At 47.7% G+C, this 13,294-nt stretch overlaps 1 protein-coding gene across 5 annotated transcripts in view; it reads left to right on the forward strand.

Annotated features, from left to right (window-relative positions):
- Mfsd11 (major facilitator superfamily domain containing 11) overlaps positions 1-13,294 on the forward strand; it is a 22,321-nt gene that overhangs the window by 4,090 nt on the left and 4,937 nt on the right. For 3 of the 5 annotated variants that reach the window (XM_026780911.1, XM_005350786.2, XM_026780910.1), the window contains 8 exons: positions 2,153-2,260; positions 2,977-3,056; positions 3,166-3,262; positions 4,787-4,845; positions 5,348-5,492; positions 8,561-8,601; positions 11,075-11,140; positions 12,368-12,493. In XM_026780911.1, the coding sequence (XP_026636712.1) occupies positions 2,153-2,260; positions 2,977-3,056; positions 3,166-3,262; positions 4,787-4,845; positions 5,348-5,492; positions 8,561-8,601; positions 11,075-11,140; positions 12,368-12,493 (722 nt within the window). Of the gene's footprint in view, positions 1-2,152; positions 2,261-2,976; positions 3,057-3,165; positions 3,263-4,786; positions 4,846-5,347; positions 5,521-8,560; positions 8,602-11,074; positions 11,141-12,367; positions 12,494-13,294 lie in introns of those variants that run through there. The other 2 variants (XM_026780912.1, XM_026780913.1) reach the window with 2 other exon arrangements.

Below are 13,294 nucleotides of genomic sequence, written 5' to 3' on the forward strand. Positions count from 1 at the left end.
GGGGTTAAAGGTGTGTGGCACTACTGCTCGGCTCCAAACTTTTTATTTTAGATTTTTATCTAATTCTGGTATACGGTGTCTGAGGATAAGTGGAAGTGGGTAGTACTGTCACAACTTTGTAGTGCTGTGTCTTCTGTGTATTTTAAAGAACAAATGAAAGATTTTTTTTTCCAAGACAGGGTTTCTCTGTGTAGCTTTGGAGCCTGTCCTGGAATTCACTCTGTAAACCAGGCTGGCCTCGAACTCACAGAGATCCTCCTGCCTTTGCCTCCCGAGTGCTGGGATTAAAGGTGTGCGCCACCACTATCCTGTGAAATAATACATTTATTATCTGAGCAGTTTCTGGAAACCAAAGAAGTATTTACTCTGAATTTACAGACTTAAGCACTGCCTAATAAATGAAATCAGGACCCTCAAGATGGCGTTAGTACCATTTTGTTTAAGATATGTGTAGTAAGCCGGGTAAGGTGATGTAGCCTTTAATCCCAGCACTTGGGAGGCAGAGGTGGGGAGAATCTCTGAGTTCAAGGCCCGCCTCTACTATATAGTAAGTTCCAGTACAGCCAGAACTATGTAGAGAAGAAAAGATGTATATAGTAGGGTTCTTAGACGTGCTGTGTATATCTGTAATCCCAGTACTTGGGAGGCTCAAGCAGAATAGTGGGTTCAAGGCCAGGCCTGGCTATCCAGTGAGATGACAACTGTCCATATAGGTAATTACATATTTATATAATGTATACATATAACCAAATTGCATATATGTAATAGGGCTGAGGAGTAACAAAAAAAAATGTTGAGCCGGGCGATGGTGGCACACGCCTTTAATCCCAGCACTCGGTAGGCAGAGGCAGGCGGATCTCTGAGTTCGAGACCAGCCTGGTCTACAGAGCTAGTTCCAGGACAGGCTCCAAAGCCACAGCGAAACCCTGTCTCGAAAAACAAAAAACAACAAAAAAAAAGTTGAGGTGAGTAAAATAAATTCTAATATAAGCAGACCCTAACTCCGCTCGTCATTTATAGCGAAGGAACGCCATTTGGCTACCAGAAGTCGTAGTAGAACAGACTGATCTCCCCTAACGATGATTGAACTGAGGCAACCTATTCCATGTAGTTCTGCTTTCCATGAAGTGAGGCTGTGCAGTGATACCTTCTTTCCACAGCATCTAGGCTTTAAGAGGAAATGCCCATAAAGTCCTTGGCACGGTGCTAATGTTAGCATTCCCTGTGAAAACCAGTACCTGGAGTCATGTTACAGGCAAGCTGGCTGAAAGAAACGAGATAAAATATTTAATATAAGACAGATGTGGTGGCACATGCCTAGAATTCCGACAGTGTCGTGGGACAGACAGATAGGAGTATTGCTGCAGGTTTGAGACAAGCTAGGGATAAGATTTGGAGACCCCGAAGGCCGGGCAGTAGTGACGCACGTCTTTAACCCCAGCACTTGGGAGGCAGAGGCAGGCAGATCTCTCAGTTCGAGGATAGCCTGGTCTACAGAGTGAATTCCAGGACAGGCACCAAAAACTACAGAGAAACCCTGTCTCAAAAATCCAAAAAAAAGATTTGGAGACCCTGTCATAACAAACAAATAAAAAGCAGCCAGTGTTCCATTGCATGCCAGTAATCCTAGCTCTTTGGAGACTACAGCAGGATTGCCATGAGTTCAAACTCAGCCTGGGCTACGCTACGCAGTGAGTTTCAAGCCAGCCAGTGCTACATAGTAGGACCCTGTCTCAACAAAAACTCTATCTATCTATCAATAACTAATATATTTATAAAGATGTATTTATGTTACATAGCTGAGAACTTTAATGTGATCTTTAAAGATATAAATATATATTTTGACTAGAGCCTATGGAATGTTTTACAAAGTTATAAAATTTACATGTTTTGAGTAGAATTTTACATCATCTTATTTTGTGCATGAGTATATGAGTGTCCACATATCACAGTGTGAGCGTGGAGGTCAAAGGACAACTTCAGGAGTTGGTTCTCCCCTTCCACAGTATGGGTTCTGGGATCAAACTCAGGTCGTCAGACTTGACCCCAAGGACCTTTTCCCGATGAGCCCTAAGTCAAATTTTAAAAGTGAATTTTTGAGATGTTACTTAAGGTTTTTGTTCTTTTCCCCTCCTGTACACTGTGTGAGCAGTTTGGCAATTATCTACGGCGTTTTCTCTGCTTCCAATTTGATCACTCCGTCCGTGGTCGCCATCGTAGGACCTCAGATCTCTATGTTTGTCAGTGGCCTGTTTTACAGGTGAGTGGTCCCGTTTGCCCTGGGGTTGTTTAATTTAGAGCACTTTAGCCCATCTGGGAAGTGGGGAGTGGGCCTTTCGGGGATCCGGTGCTCTGCTTCGTGCCCAGGAACACTGGACTTCTCACTGATAAGAAGCGTGCATTAAGTTGGACCTGTGTCTGAGACAGTTTCTCTCTGTAGTCCAGGCTTGGCAATCCTCCCGGCTTGGCCTTCAGAGTTGGTATTATCAGGTTCCCATGTATGGTGGATAGCAGCTGTTGTCTTACTGTTAGTAATTAGAATGCAAAAGTCTCTTTCTGTTAGGGTTGAAAAGAGCCTTCCGTGAAGTAAGTTTCCTTTCTGTTATGTGAAATCAAGGAATGTTCCTAGCTCGAGCTCGTCGTGCGTTGAGCTCATGGCAAAAGCTGTAGCAAACCTGGGAAATGTGCACTTCCAGGCTTGAGATGGTAAACAGCCGTCAGTGGCCTGGGTTGCAGAAGGCTCAGTGGCAGAGCACTTGTCTGTCATACGCAGAGGTCTGGGCTTGACTGCTTTTCTGGGGAGAAAAAAAATCCCGAAATCAGTTCACGTTCATCCCTTTCCAAAAGCCTAAATCGAGAAAGTGCTTTCCAGTTCAAAGTTAAGGTTGCGAACCTCCGAGCTGGCCCCTGGGCGGCATGCTTAGCATTCTGCTAATGTACTGTTTGACTGTAATGCACTGACCTGTTGTATTTTAGCATGTACATTGCCGTTTTTATCCAGCCTTTCCCATGGTCCTTCTACACGGCGTCTGTTTTCATTGGAATCGCGGCTGCTGGTGAGCATCGCCCTTTGCCTGCTTTCCTGGGGCACGGGTGCTGTTCACAGGCTAGCATGGGAAGCTGCCTGACTTCACTCCTCTGATGAACTCTTGGTTTGAATTTTAGTGCTTTGGACAGCACAAGGAAATTGCCTGACAATAAATTCCGATGAGCACACGATCGGGAGAAACAGCGGGATTTTCTGGGCACTCTTACAGTCTAGGTAATAATCTTGTTGGAGCTCACTCTGTCTTTGGGTTTCTTCATGACATCATTATCTAGCACTTTTTGTGCGGGGTACAGAGTCATACTTTGTTAATTACATAAAATGCATGGAACTATTTTACTAAAATTTAAAATTAGCAAACAAAATATTAACCTCCATATATTTTGCATCCTCTGTACTTTAGGCCTTTTGGATTATTTGTTTAATTTCATGTTATCTTCACAGAAACTTAGGAGGTATTATCTATTTGCTACAGATGAGAAAAAAGAGCCTGAAAGTTAACCCATGTAAATATGGTTATCTGGAGCCTGTTAGCCACGTCCTTCCTGCCAGGCTGCACCGCCCAGATAGCTATTAATAAATCCACCAAGTTCAGAAGGGAGAAGAGTGGTCCTGCTTCTGAACGATGCAGCCTGGTGGCTCTCCTAAGGAAAGAGCAGCACCAGTCGTTCTGCCTAGGACCTTTGGGGCTCACGAGTCTACCTGGAGAGCTTGGAATAGTGGCATGGACCTGTGATTCCAGCACTCAGGAGTAGAGGCAAGAAGATGCAGCAAGTTCAAGGCCAGCCTGGAGCTCCTGGGTGGCTGTGGATAAAAGTGCTTGCTACCAGACCTGCTAACTTGAGTCCCGTCCCTGGGCCCACATGGCAGGAGGAGAGAACAACTCCTCCGGCAGGCTGCCCCGCTTGTGCACTGTAGCCCTGTCATACCTTCTCCATATACCAACAGCTCAGCGGATTACAGTTCTTAGAGAATTTTGGTTTTTCATAAGACTTAAGCTTGTCTGTTTAGTTAATAGTGGTGATTGGTGTGAGTGAGTGTGTGTGTGTGAGAGAGAGTCTCACAAGGCTGATCTTGAACAGCTCCACTCTCCGTGTGATTATTTTGCTTCAAGCCTCCCAAGTAGCTGAGACTGTGGGTACACCCACCATACCTGGTGCAGAAGTTTAGTCTTAGGGAGTTAGAGATTAAGAAACAGGAGAACTGGTGAGTGGCCATCCTCAGGAAAGTCTGCCAAACAAACATCTGCAGGTGGGGATTTCAGTCACAGATTTATTCGCAAAGTCCTTAAATTTTAGGATTTTAAAAGTAGCATAAGTTTGTTTCCAGTTTTCTCCGAGAGTCCCAGTAAGTCACAGTGGCAGAGTGAGTCAAGTCCTTTAGGGCGGTGCAGAGTCAGCTTGCTGTCGCCTGCGTCTGGGTCAGCTGATGGCTCAGAAGTCAGGTGGCGTTGACACTTTAAGTGAGCTAGGGCAGGCAGGTTCTTTACAAAATCACCCCCCCTACACACACACTATCCTCTTTCCCCTCTTGAAATAACGCGGTGATGTTTGACAAGCCCTAAGTTTGAGCTGGGCACAGTTGCCCACGTCTTTAATGGCAGCACTGGGAGGCAGAGGCAGGTAGACCTCTGGGTTCCAGGCCAGCCAGAGACCCTGTTTCAAGTAAATAAAAAAAAATCTTAACCCACTCCAAGAATTACAGTGATTCCCCACCATCTTCTCCTTTTCTTCCCCACAGCTTGTTCTTTGGAAATCTCTACATATATTTTGCCTGGCAAGGGAAGACTCAGATTTCAGGTTGGTTTTACTCACCTTGCTTTATTGGCATGGTTTTGAAAGAGGAGCAGCAAGCAGTCCTACAGAAATGCCCGTCACCACTCTGTCATTCCAGTGAACTTTAGCACCCTGAGGTTCCTCCAGATAATCTGCTTTTTCAAAAGCTTTTGCCTCACATTTATTAAGTGAAGGTCAGAGTGCAAGGCTGTGCTTTGCGGGGCGCCTCCAAGTAAGCGGGAAGGTCGTGCTGAGCGTGCATGGGCTAGCCAGGCTCCCGAGGGTTTGTGAGTTGGGTCTGTGCCTTCCTTCAGTGAGCCAGCTCTGTTCTTTTGCTGTTTTCTTTGGCTTGTTAGTATTTCACTAGCTGAAAGATGAAGGTAGGCGTGGCTATTTCTTCCTAAATTTCTACTGGTGCCTTAAAAATGTCTCGAGGGAGTGTTGGGCTGCTTGGCGACAACCAGTGGGCATGGCGCTAACTGGCATTGCTTCACGGGTGCTGTCCACTCTCTCCTCTTGTCCCTAGAGAACGACCGGAGGACGGTGTTCATTGCCCTGACGGTGATAAGCCTCGTGGGGACAGTTCTGTTCTTTCTCATTCGGAAACCAGACCCTGAGAATGTCTTTGGAGAAGAAGAGTCTTGCGATGACCAGGACATGGAAGCCCCTGAGTAAGACACCTGGGACATTCTTCTTCATGTTAGTAGATTGTGAGCACGTGGGGTCTAGGGACGTTAGACTGTTTACCACAGCTAACACATAGTGCTCCCTGGCAGACAGACATGGGGGGATTCAAGCAGAGATGAAGGAGAGCCTTGGAGGACAGAGAAGGGAAAGACTGGAAGAGAGGCCATGAAAGGTTCCCCGGAGATTTAATTCCTTCCACAGCTGCGGGTGACCCTCACAGAAGCAAAAATCATGTCCTGTTTTTAGGCCACAGTTTCCCACTCTGGTCAGCAGTCTCTCCATGCAAGGCCGGGCAGACACCTTCAGTCCTGTGCAGTGGTCCAGCTCACCAGCTCCCTAGGGCTGTGCTTGGGGCGAGTGGCAAAGCCCCTGCGGTTCTCAAGTGCCAGGAGATTTCCAGTACTGTAATTACTTGAGCACAGTTCTTTCTGATTTTGAGGTGGGCTCTCAGTACATAGCTTAGGCTAGCCTGGGCTCGAGATCCTCCTGCATCAGCCTTCTGCTGCTGGATCACAAGTGAGGGCCAGCACACCCCGTCACCTCAGCGAATCTCAGTAGTGACATTATTTCAGGTATGGAAGGTCACCAAGCATCATGGCACATGGCTGTAATCCCAGCACTCGGGGGCTGGAGGCAGGAGGATTAGGAATAGAAGGTTACTCTCTACTGCGCATCAAGTTCAAAGCCATCCTGGGCTACATAACACTTGTTTCAAAAATCATAGGTGATTTGTCTGCAGTGTCATTTAGATTTGAGGGGGTGGGAATTAAAGACTTGACAAAATATGGAGATTTTTCTTACATCTTTTTATTCATTGTTAAAACTTTTCTACTGAGCATTCTATGTTGCCTTATTTATCTATCTTTCTATCAGTCTGTCTATCTTTTTTTTTTTTTTTTTGAGACAGGGTCTCACTATGTAGTCCTGGCTGTCCTGGAACTCACTGTGTAGACCAGGCTGGCTTCTAACTCAGAGACTGAACTGCCTTTGCCTCCCTAGTGCTGGGATTAAATTAAAGCAGTGCGCCACTATGCCCTGCTTCTGCATTACCTTTTTCATAAACGCATAGAACTGCAGTTGAAAGCTTACACTGAGGGACTGGAGAGATGGCTCAGTGGTTAAGAGCGTCCACTGCTCTTCCACAGGATCCAAGTTCAATTCCCAGCACCTACATGGCAAATCACAACTGTAGCTCCAGTTCCAGGGAACCCCACACCCATGGCAAAACTCCAGTGCACATAAAAGAAAAAGAAAACTTACTGAGAGTATTTAAAGTGATGGAGAGGAGTCCTTGGGCTGAGGATGTGTTACATACACACAGTCGCGCTCCTCTTGATGGGTTCCTGTTAGTGACAGGCTGCTGTATGACCGTGAGCCGTAAGATGCTGTCTTCTAACAACAAGGCTGACGTACCGTGAGCTGTGAGCGCGCCCTGGGATCGGGTTCTCAGCGCTGTGTCATAGCGTTAGTTAGCAGATTGGAGAGGAGCGCGCTGCACCTGCGGTAAAGCGTAGTTCTCAGGAGGGCTGCTCAGCCTGATCAGCATTCTCTCATCCTGAACTTCTGCGCCTTTGTTTGGCAAAGAGTGCTGACCGTGTGCCAGCCCTAGCAGAGGGCAAGCCTCTGCTCTTACTGGACTAGTGTCAGAGATGGTAGAAGTCATACACCTGTAAGGGGTCCCCAGACTGTCCCAACCGCGGGACCCGGGGCAGTCATGTTTTTATCTTTATGTCTGGAGATCTTTACTAATTTTATTTTATTTTATTTTATTTTTTTATTTTTTATTTATTTATTTTTGGTTTTTTTCGAGACAGGGTTTCTCTGTGGCTTTGGAGCCTGTCCTGGAACTAGCTCTGTAGACCAGGCTGGTCTCGAACTCACAGAGATCCGCCTGCCTCTGCCTCCCGAGTGCTGGGATTAAAGGCATGCGCCACCACCGCCCGGCTACTAATTTTATTTTTAAATTTTAAAAAAGTGTTGTATTTCATGTGTATGGATGTGTTGCCTACATGTGTATCTGACCACCTTTGTGCCCAGTGCCATTAGAGGCCAGAGAGGGCATTGGTTCTTCTAGAATTGGAGTTATACATGGCTGTGAGTCACCGTGTGGATACAGGGTCTAGAGCCCGGGTCCTCTGGGAGAGCAGCCGCTGGTCTTAGCCACCAAGTCCTCTGTTTAGCCCCTTGCTTTTAATTATTAATACATTTATTTGTGTGTATGTGTATCTATGTAGGCAGTTGTGTATCATGACATAGGACATACGTGTCAGAGGACACTTTCGGGAGTCAGTTCTTTCTGCCATTGTCTGTCCCACAGATAACGGTTGTTAGACTTGGTGTGGAGTGCTGTTACCCAACTGAGCCATCTTGTCATGATTTCCATGATTTCCATGACCCAGATAGTCATGATTTTAAAGAATTTGAATGATGAAAGGCTTCCTGTCTACATGAGAAGAGTAGTGGGAAATGGATTCTCAGATTCTCTCTGACAGTTTGGAAACAACAAGATTATGTGTCTGGGCTGGGGTAGAGGTTGGCGTGTGTGCACAAAGCCTGGATGACCCTAGTTGTGAGCGAGACCTTTCAAGGGTGAACAATACTTATGTATACAAAAGCAGCAAAGTATTTCTGTCTCACCCCAGTGTCATTTTCCAAAAGGAGACAGATGAGTGTGTGTGTAAGTTCGTTAGGAGACAGTCCTGTTCTGTTGTTCAGAATGAGGAGGTTCCGGGAATCATGATGAGCAGCCTGAAGACCAGGGCCAAGATGGGGCACTCATAGCAGAGAACACTGACAGTCACTGGCCACCACATAGAGCAGAGGTGTGGTTTGGTTTGATACAGGGTCTCACTGTGTAACTGTTACTGGCCTGGACTCCCCAAAATTCCCGTGCCTGTGACTCTGAAGCAGTGAAATTAAGGGAGTGTGCCATCAAACCCAGCTGAGGCCATAGATTTACAAGTCTAGACGGGAGTGGGGTGGCCGCTTAGCGCGTGCTGCTTTGTTCTCTTTGTGGTTTCAAGGGGGAGACAGTCTTATTTTATCTTCCCAGGTCTGCCCAGAACAACGTGACAAAGGCAGTAGATGCGTTTAGTAAGTATTCCCTGTCTGAAATGCGGAGCTGTTGGCCACACCTCCAGCATTTGCTCCCCCTTTCCCGGGTAACTCTGGGTTGACGTCCCCAGTGTCTTCCGTCTTCCAGGTATACACTTCTAGAATATATCATCTTTCCACCAGTGTCTCTGTAACATGGGGCTGTGAGGGGTGAATGACGCTGCTGCCCACCTAAGGAGGTGGGGCAGGGGTGCCAAGGAGAGGCCTCAGGTGTAGGGACTTTGTTGACATTGGAGTTGAGAGCAAACCACAGGCTGCTCCTTGGAGCAGAGCCATGACTCCAGGGACTGGGGGCTGGTAAGAGCAGCCACACTTGCTCACTGAGCCTTTTCCTCAGGCTGCAGACTCTGGTAAACTTTTTGTTTGGTACCTTGCTGCCATGCTCACTAGTGTTCTGAGGTTCCGTAGTAGGCAGTGGTTGACACTTCTGTTCCAGAGAAGAAAGCTGGGGTTTCCAGGACCTGGACGAGTCCACTCAGAGCTGTTCACAAGTAACCCAACAGCTCTTGGGTCACAGAGGAAGTTTTATCTGATGGTCGTAAGATGGGGATGGGAGTACTCCTTGCTCCTGAGATTCGGAGTGGGCAGCTTAGTGGTTAGCAACTGGGACCATGTGATTATCAGTGTCCAGGCTGGAACTTTTACAAACAAGTGCTATCTTACTGACTGGACAGCAGGCTGTCAGGGAGTTCCACCGAAAGTCAACCAGATGGCCAGTGGGTAGCTGGAGTGGATTTGAGCCCGGGCAGACTCAACAGGCAAAGTCAGTGATTCACATGGAGTCAAGTATTCCCTCAAGACTCAGGCAGACTTCTGACACTCCAGCTTCTGCCCAGTATAGATGGAAGTTTCTGTCCCACCCGGTCCTGCAGCCCTTCAGTCCCAAAGAAACACACAGAGGCTTACATTAATTATAAACTGTTCGGCCTATTAGCTCAGGTGTATTATTAACGAGCTCTTACAATTTAAATTAACCCATAATTCTTGTCTAAGTTTAGCCATGTGGCTTGGTACCTATTCTCACTGAGGCATTCTCATCTTGCTTCCTCTGCGTCTTGCTGTTGACTGATTCTCTGCCTTTCCTCTTTCCAGAATTCTAGTCTGGTTGCCCCGCCTATACTTCCTGCCTGGCTACTGGCCAGTCAGCGTTCTATTAAACCTATATGAGTGACAAATCTTTACAAAGTGTACAAGAGCATTACCCCATTACCCCACAACCTCTCAGCTTCTCTGCTTCCCAGGAGAGACCCTTGCTAAGGCAGTTACTCCCCGTGGGAGCAGTCTGCTGTAGGCCATCAGCTCTCAGGACTTCCCAGTGCCTGTGGCCCGTGGGGGTTTATGAGTTGTTAGGTCCCTTTTGTCAGAGTGGAAATTCTTGATCTCATCAGCTGTGGCGTGGCTCAGATGGCACAAGGCCTGTTTTTAGGAAGGACCTTGGACATGGGTGCTCTGTCATTAGAGCTGTTTAACCTGTGTTTCAGAGATGCATTCATAATTACAAATTGGGGTTTGGCACTAAGTAAATAGGTTATAGCGAGGTTCCCTGACTAAAATGCGAGGTTGCCACCATTGGGACTCAGGCTTTCCAGTGTGGAGTCTTGGAACCTGTCTGCCAGAAGATCCACTGTGGTCAGGGTCAGAGGACTAAAGTGAAACTCACAGAAGCAGCAATTTAGCAACTGGTTTTTGTTTTGTTTTGTTTTAACAGTGATTTTCGCTGTGTAGCTCAGGCTTGCTTGAAACCTATGGATCCTTCCATTTGGGCTCTGTAATTCCAATACTTGAGGGACAATGGGGTCAACTGTCATCCTCAGCTACCGAGGCGTTCAAGGCTAGCCTGAGATTCTGCCTAAAACAAATAAATAATAAGTGGGAAATTCAGATGAAACTTGGCAGGCATGGCAACCTAGGTCTGTAAGCCTGACGCTCAAGACAGCGACAGGAGGACTGACTTGTTGCGGACCCCCTTAGACTGCATAGGAAGTTCCACGATAGCCTGAGCCAGCATGAGCTCCTGTCTGGGGTGGTAGCCATTTTTAGAAATGTATTCTCCCCCGTAGATCTCATCCACACTGCTCCGTGCAGAGGCAGACATCAAGCTGTCTGCAACCCCCAGGGCAGGGAAGCCCTGGTCTGTAGTCTGTCTCTGTAGGTCAGGACACTCCAGGTGGTTCTGACCCAGGTACTCTGCTCACTGACTCCCTGTGTAGCCTGTCTGTAGTGTCTGTTCAAGTGTTTTATTGTCTCGTGTTGTTCTGGTTTCTTTCCCCTCCCCTCCGGTTATTAAGAGCTAAAAACGCATTGAGGACAGTGTGTCTTAAGAACATATTTAATCCCTTGAAATAAGCATTCTATTTACAGGGCAGACTTAGTTCATGCCTCATGCATTTTAATCTGAAAATTTAGATTCTTTGTTTACTGGCTTCAGTCTGTCCAATTTTTCTCCTTCCAGAAAAGTCTCTGAAGTTGTGTGTCACCAAGGAGATGCTCCTTCTGAGCATTACGACTGCCTACACAGGTACAGCCGCTCTTTCTGCTCTGGCGCTGTCTTCTGACTAAAACAATAGCTCGGTATTTCTGACTGCCCAGTGCTAGCCTGCGACACCTCCAGAGGCGGCTCGCAGAGGGCAGTGGTGGCCAGAGGCCCTGAGACAGTTTTGTTTACATATCCAGTACCTTCCTGGTGACTGATGGAAGACTGAATCATATTCTGCCAGTCAGTCTTCCCCTTCCTGTAGCATCAGGACTCGGCATAGCTCTCCAAGTGACCTCCTCCCTCCTTGTGATTGACAGGAGAGCCAGACGGCATAGTGGCTAAAGGCCCTTGTATCACTTCTGCTTCGCTCTGTTGGTGACAGCCAATCACAGGGCCAGCCCTAATTCAGTGTGAGAGGATCAGAAAAGAAAGAGAAAAAGAAAAAAGAAGTTGAGGTTTGACTGGGGATGTAATTGCATAATTAAGTGGCCGAGCATTTGCCTAGCAAGTTCAGGGCTGTGGGTTTATCTCTACCGTTGGGGCGGGAATGGACGACAGCCCCTAAACAGGCTGGAAAGGTGGGTTGGCTGTATCGAGCATTTGTTGCTCTTCTAGGGGTCAGGTTTGGTTCTCAGCACCCACATGTAAGTCCAGGTCTAGTGGATCCAGCACCCTCTTCTGACCTCTCTGGACACTGCACACAACGATGCATAGACATTCCTACAGGCAAAACACCATACACATAAAAATAAAATAAATCTTTAAAAAAAAAAATCAAAACCAGTCTGAGCCTGATGTCATGGCACCTACTGGCAGAAAGATGCAAGTTCCAGGCCAACCTTAGCTATATAGTGAGACCTTGTCTCAAAACCCCCAGCAGCTCAACTACAAACCACACTGATTTACACAGTTTGGCAGCTAGGAAACCAGTGCAGGTGCCAGCACTGTCAGGTTCTGGGGCGGGTTCTTCTAGCTGTCCTCCCACTGTGTGCTCATGGGGCTGGCAGAGAGCAGGAAGCAAGCACCCACCCTGCGGGCCCATCACCTGAGGCTGTGCCTACAAAGCCACTGTGTGGGGAGCTGAGTTTCGGGTAGGCTTTCGGAGAGCACTGTCTGTCATTTACACAGCATAAAGCTGCCCACCTGGGATGCATTTTAGTCTCTTGAGTTTTGGTTTCTGTGTCAAGCTCAGCTACTGGGTACAGGCAGAAGTCGGAAAAGGAGACAGCAGCTGTGGAACTGGTTAAAGCTGGTTTTCTCTCCCCTGAGGTCTGGAGCTGACGTTCTTCTCAGGGGTGTATGGGACCTGTATTGGGGCTGTAAACAAATTTGGGACAGAAGAGAAAAGCCTCATTGGACTCTCTGGAATTTTCATCGGCATTGGAGAAATTTTAGGTAGGTTGGTTTGCATTTTTCTTTTTACTTTAAAAACCTTTTATTTTCTGGGTAGTGGTGGCGCACGCCTTTAATTCCAGCACTTGAGAGGCAGAGGCAGGTGGAGGTTACAGCGCGGTCAGCTGTTCCAGTTCTGGTTCTGCGAGGTACTTCAAAGAACTCCTCGTTGCTGGAGGGGACAGTCTGACTCTCCCTGAAAGCTCATCACTCCTGCTCAGGGTGATGTCACCATAGGGAGCTGGTGGGGAGATGGGTGGCCGGAGACCCTGCTGGCACCTTTGTGGGCCTGGAATAGGGTGATGTCACCATAGGGAGCTGGTGGGGAGATGGCTGGCTGGAGACCCTGCTGGCACCTTCGTGGGTCTGGAGTAGGACACTGACAGTGAGGGACCACAGACTCTCTTCGTGGTTAGCGTGTGCAGAGCTAAGTCAGAGAGGAACTAGAGACTGCCCAAAAGTAAAGGCGGGGCTAGGCTTTCCCCTGCCTTCAGTTCCTGTGGGCACCTGTGAGTCAACGCTGTCAGCAGAAGCCCTTCCTAAGTGCCTGCGACAGCCCCGCAGGTTACCCACTTCAGACTAGCCCAGCCCGGTGGTCCCTGAGCCACCCTACCTCATTTGACTTCAAATGCAGGGTTAGAGAGAGCTCACAGATGTGGGAAATGCTGCGTGCTCTGTTCATTAAGAAGAACGCAGCTCTGGCGCACGTCTTTAATCCCAGCACTCGGGAGGGGCAGGGGGATCTCTGTGAGTTCAAGGCCAGCCTGGTCTACAGAGCTAGTTCCAGGACAGGCTCCAAAGCCA

This window comes from Microtus ochrogaster, chromosome 7, assembly GCF_000317375.1.
Source record: "Microtus ochrogaster isolate Prairie Vole_2 chromosome 7, MicOch1.0, whole genome shotgun sequence".
Taxonomy (NCBI): Eukaryota; Metazoa; Chordata; class Mammalia; order Rodentia; family Cricetidae; genus Microtus; species Microtus ochrogaster.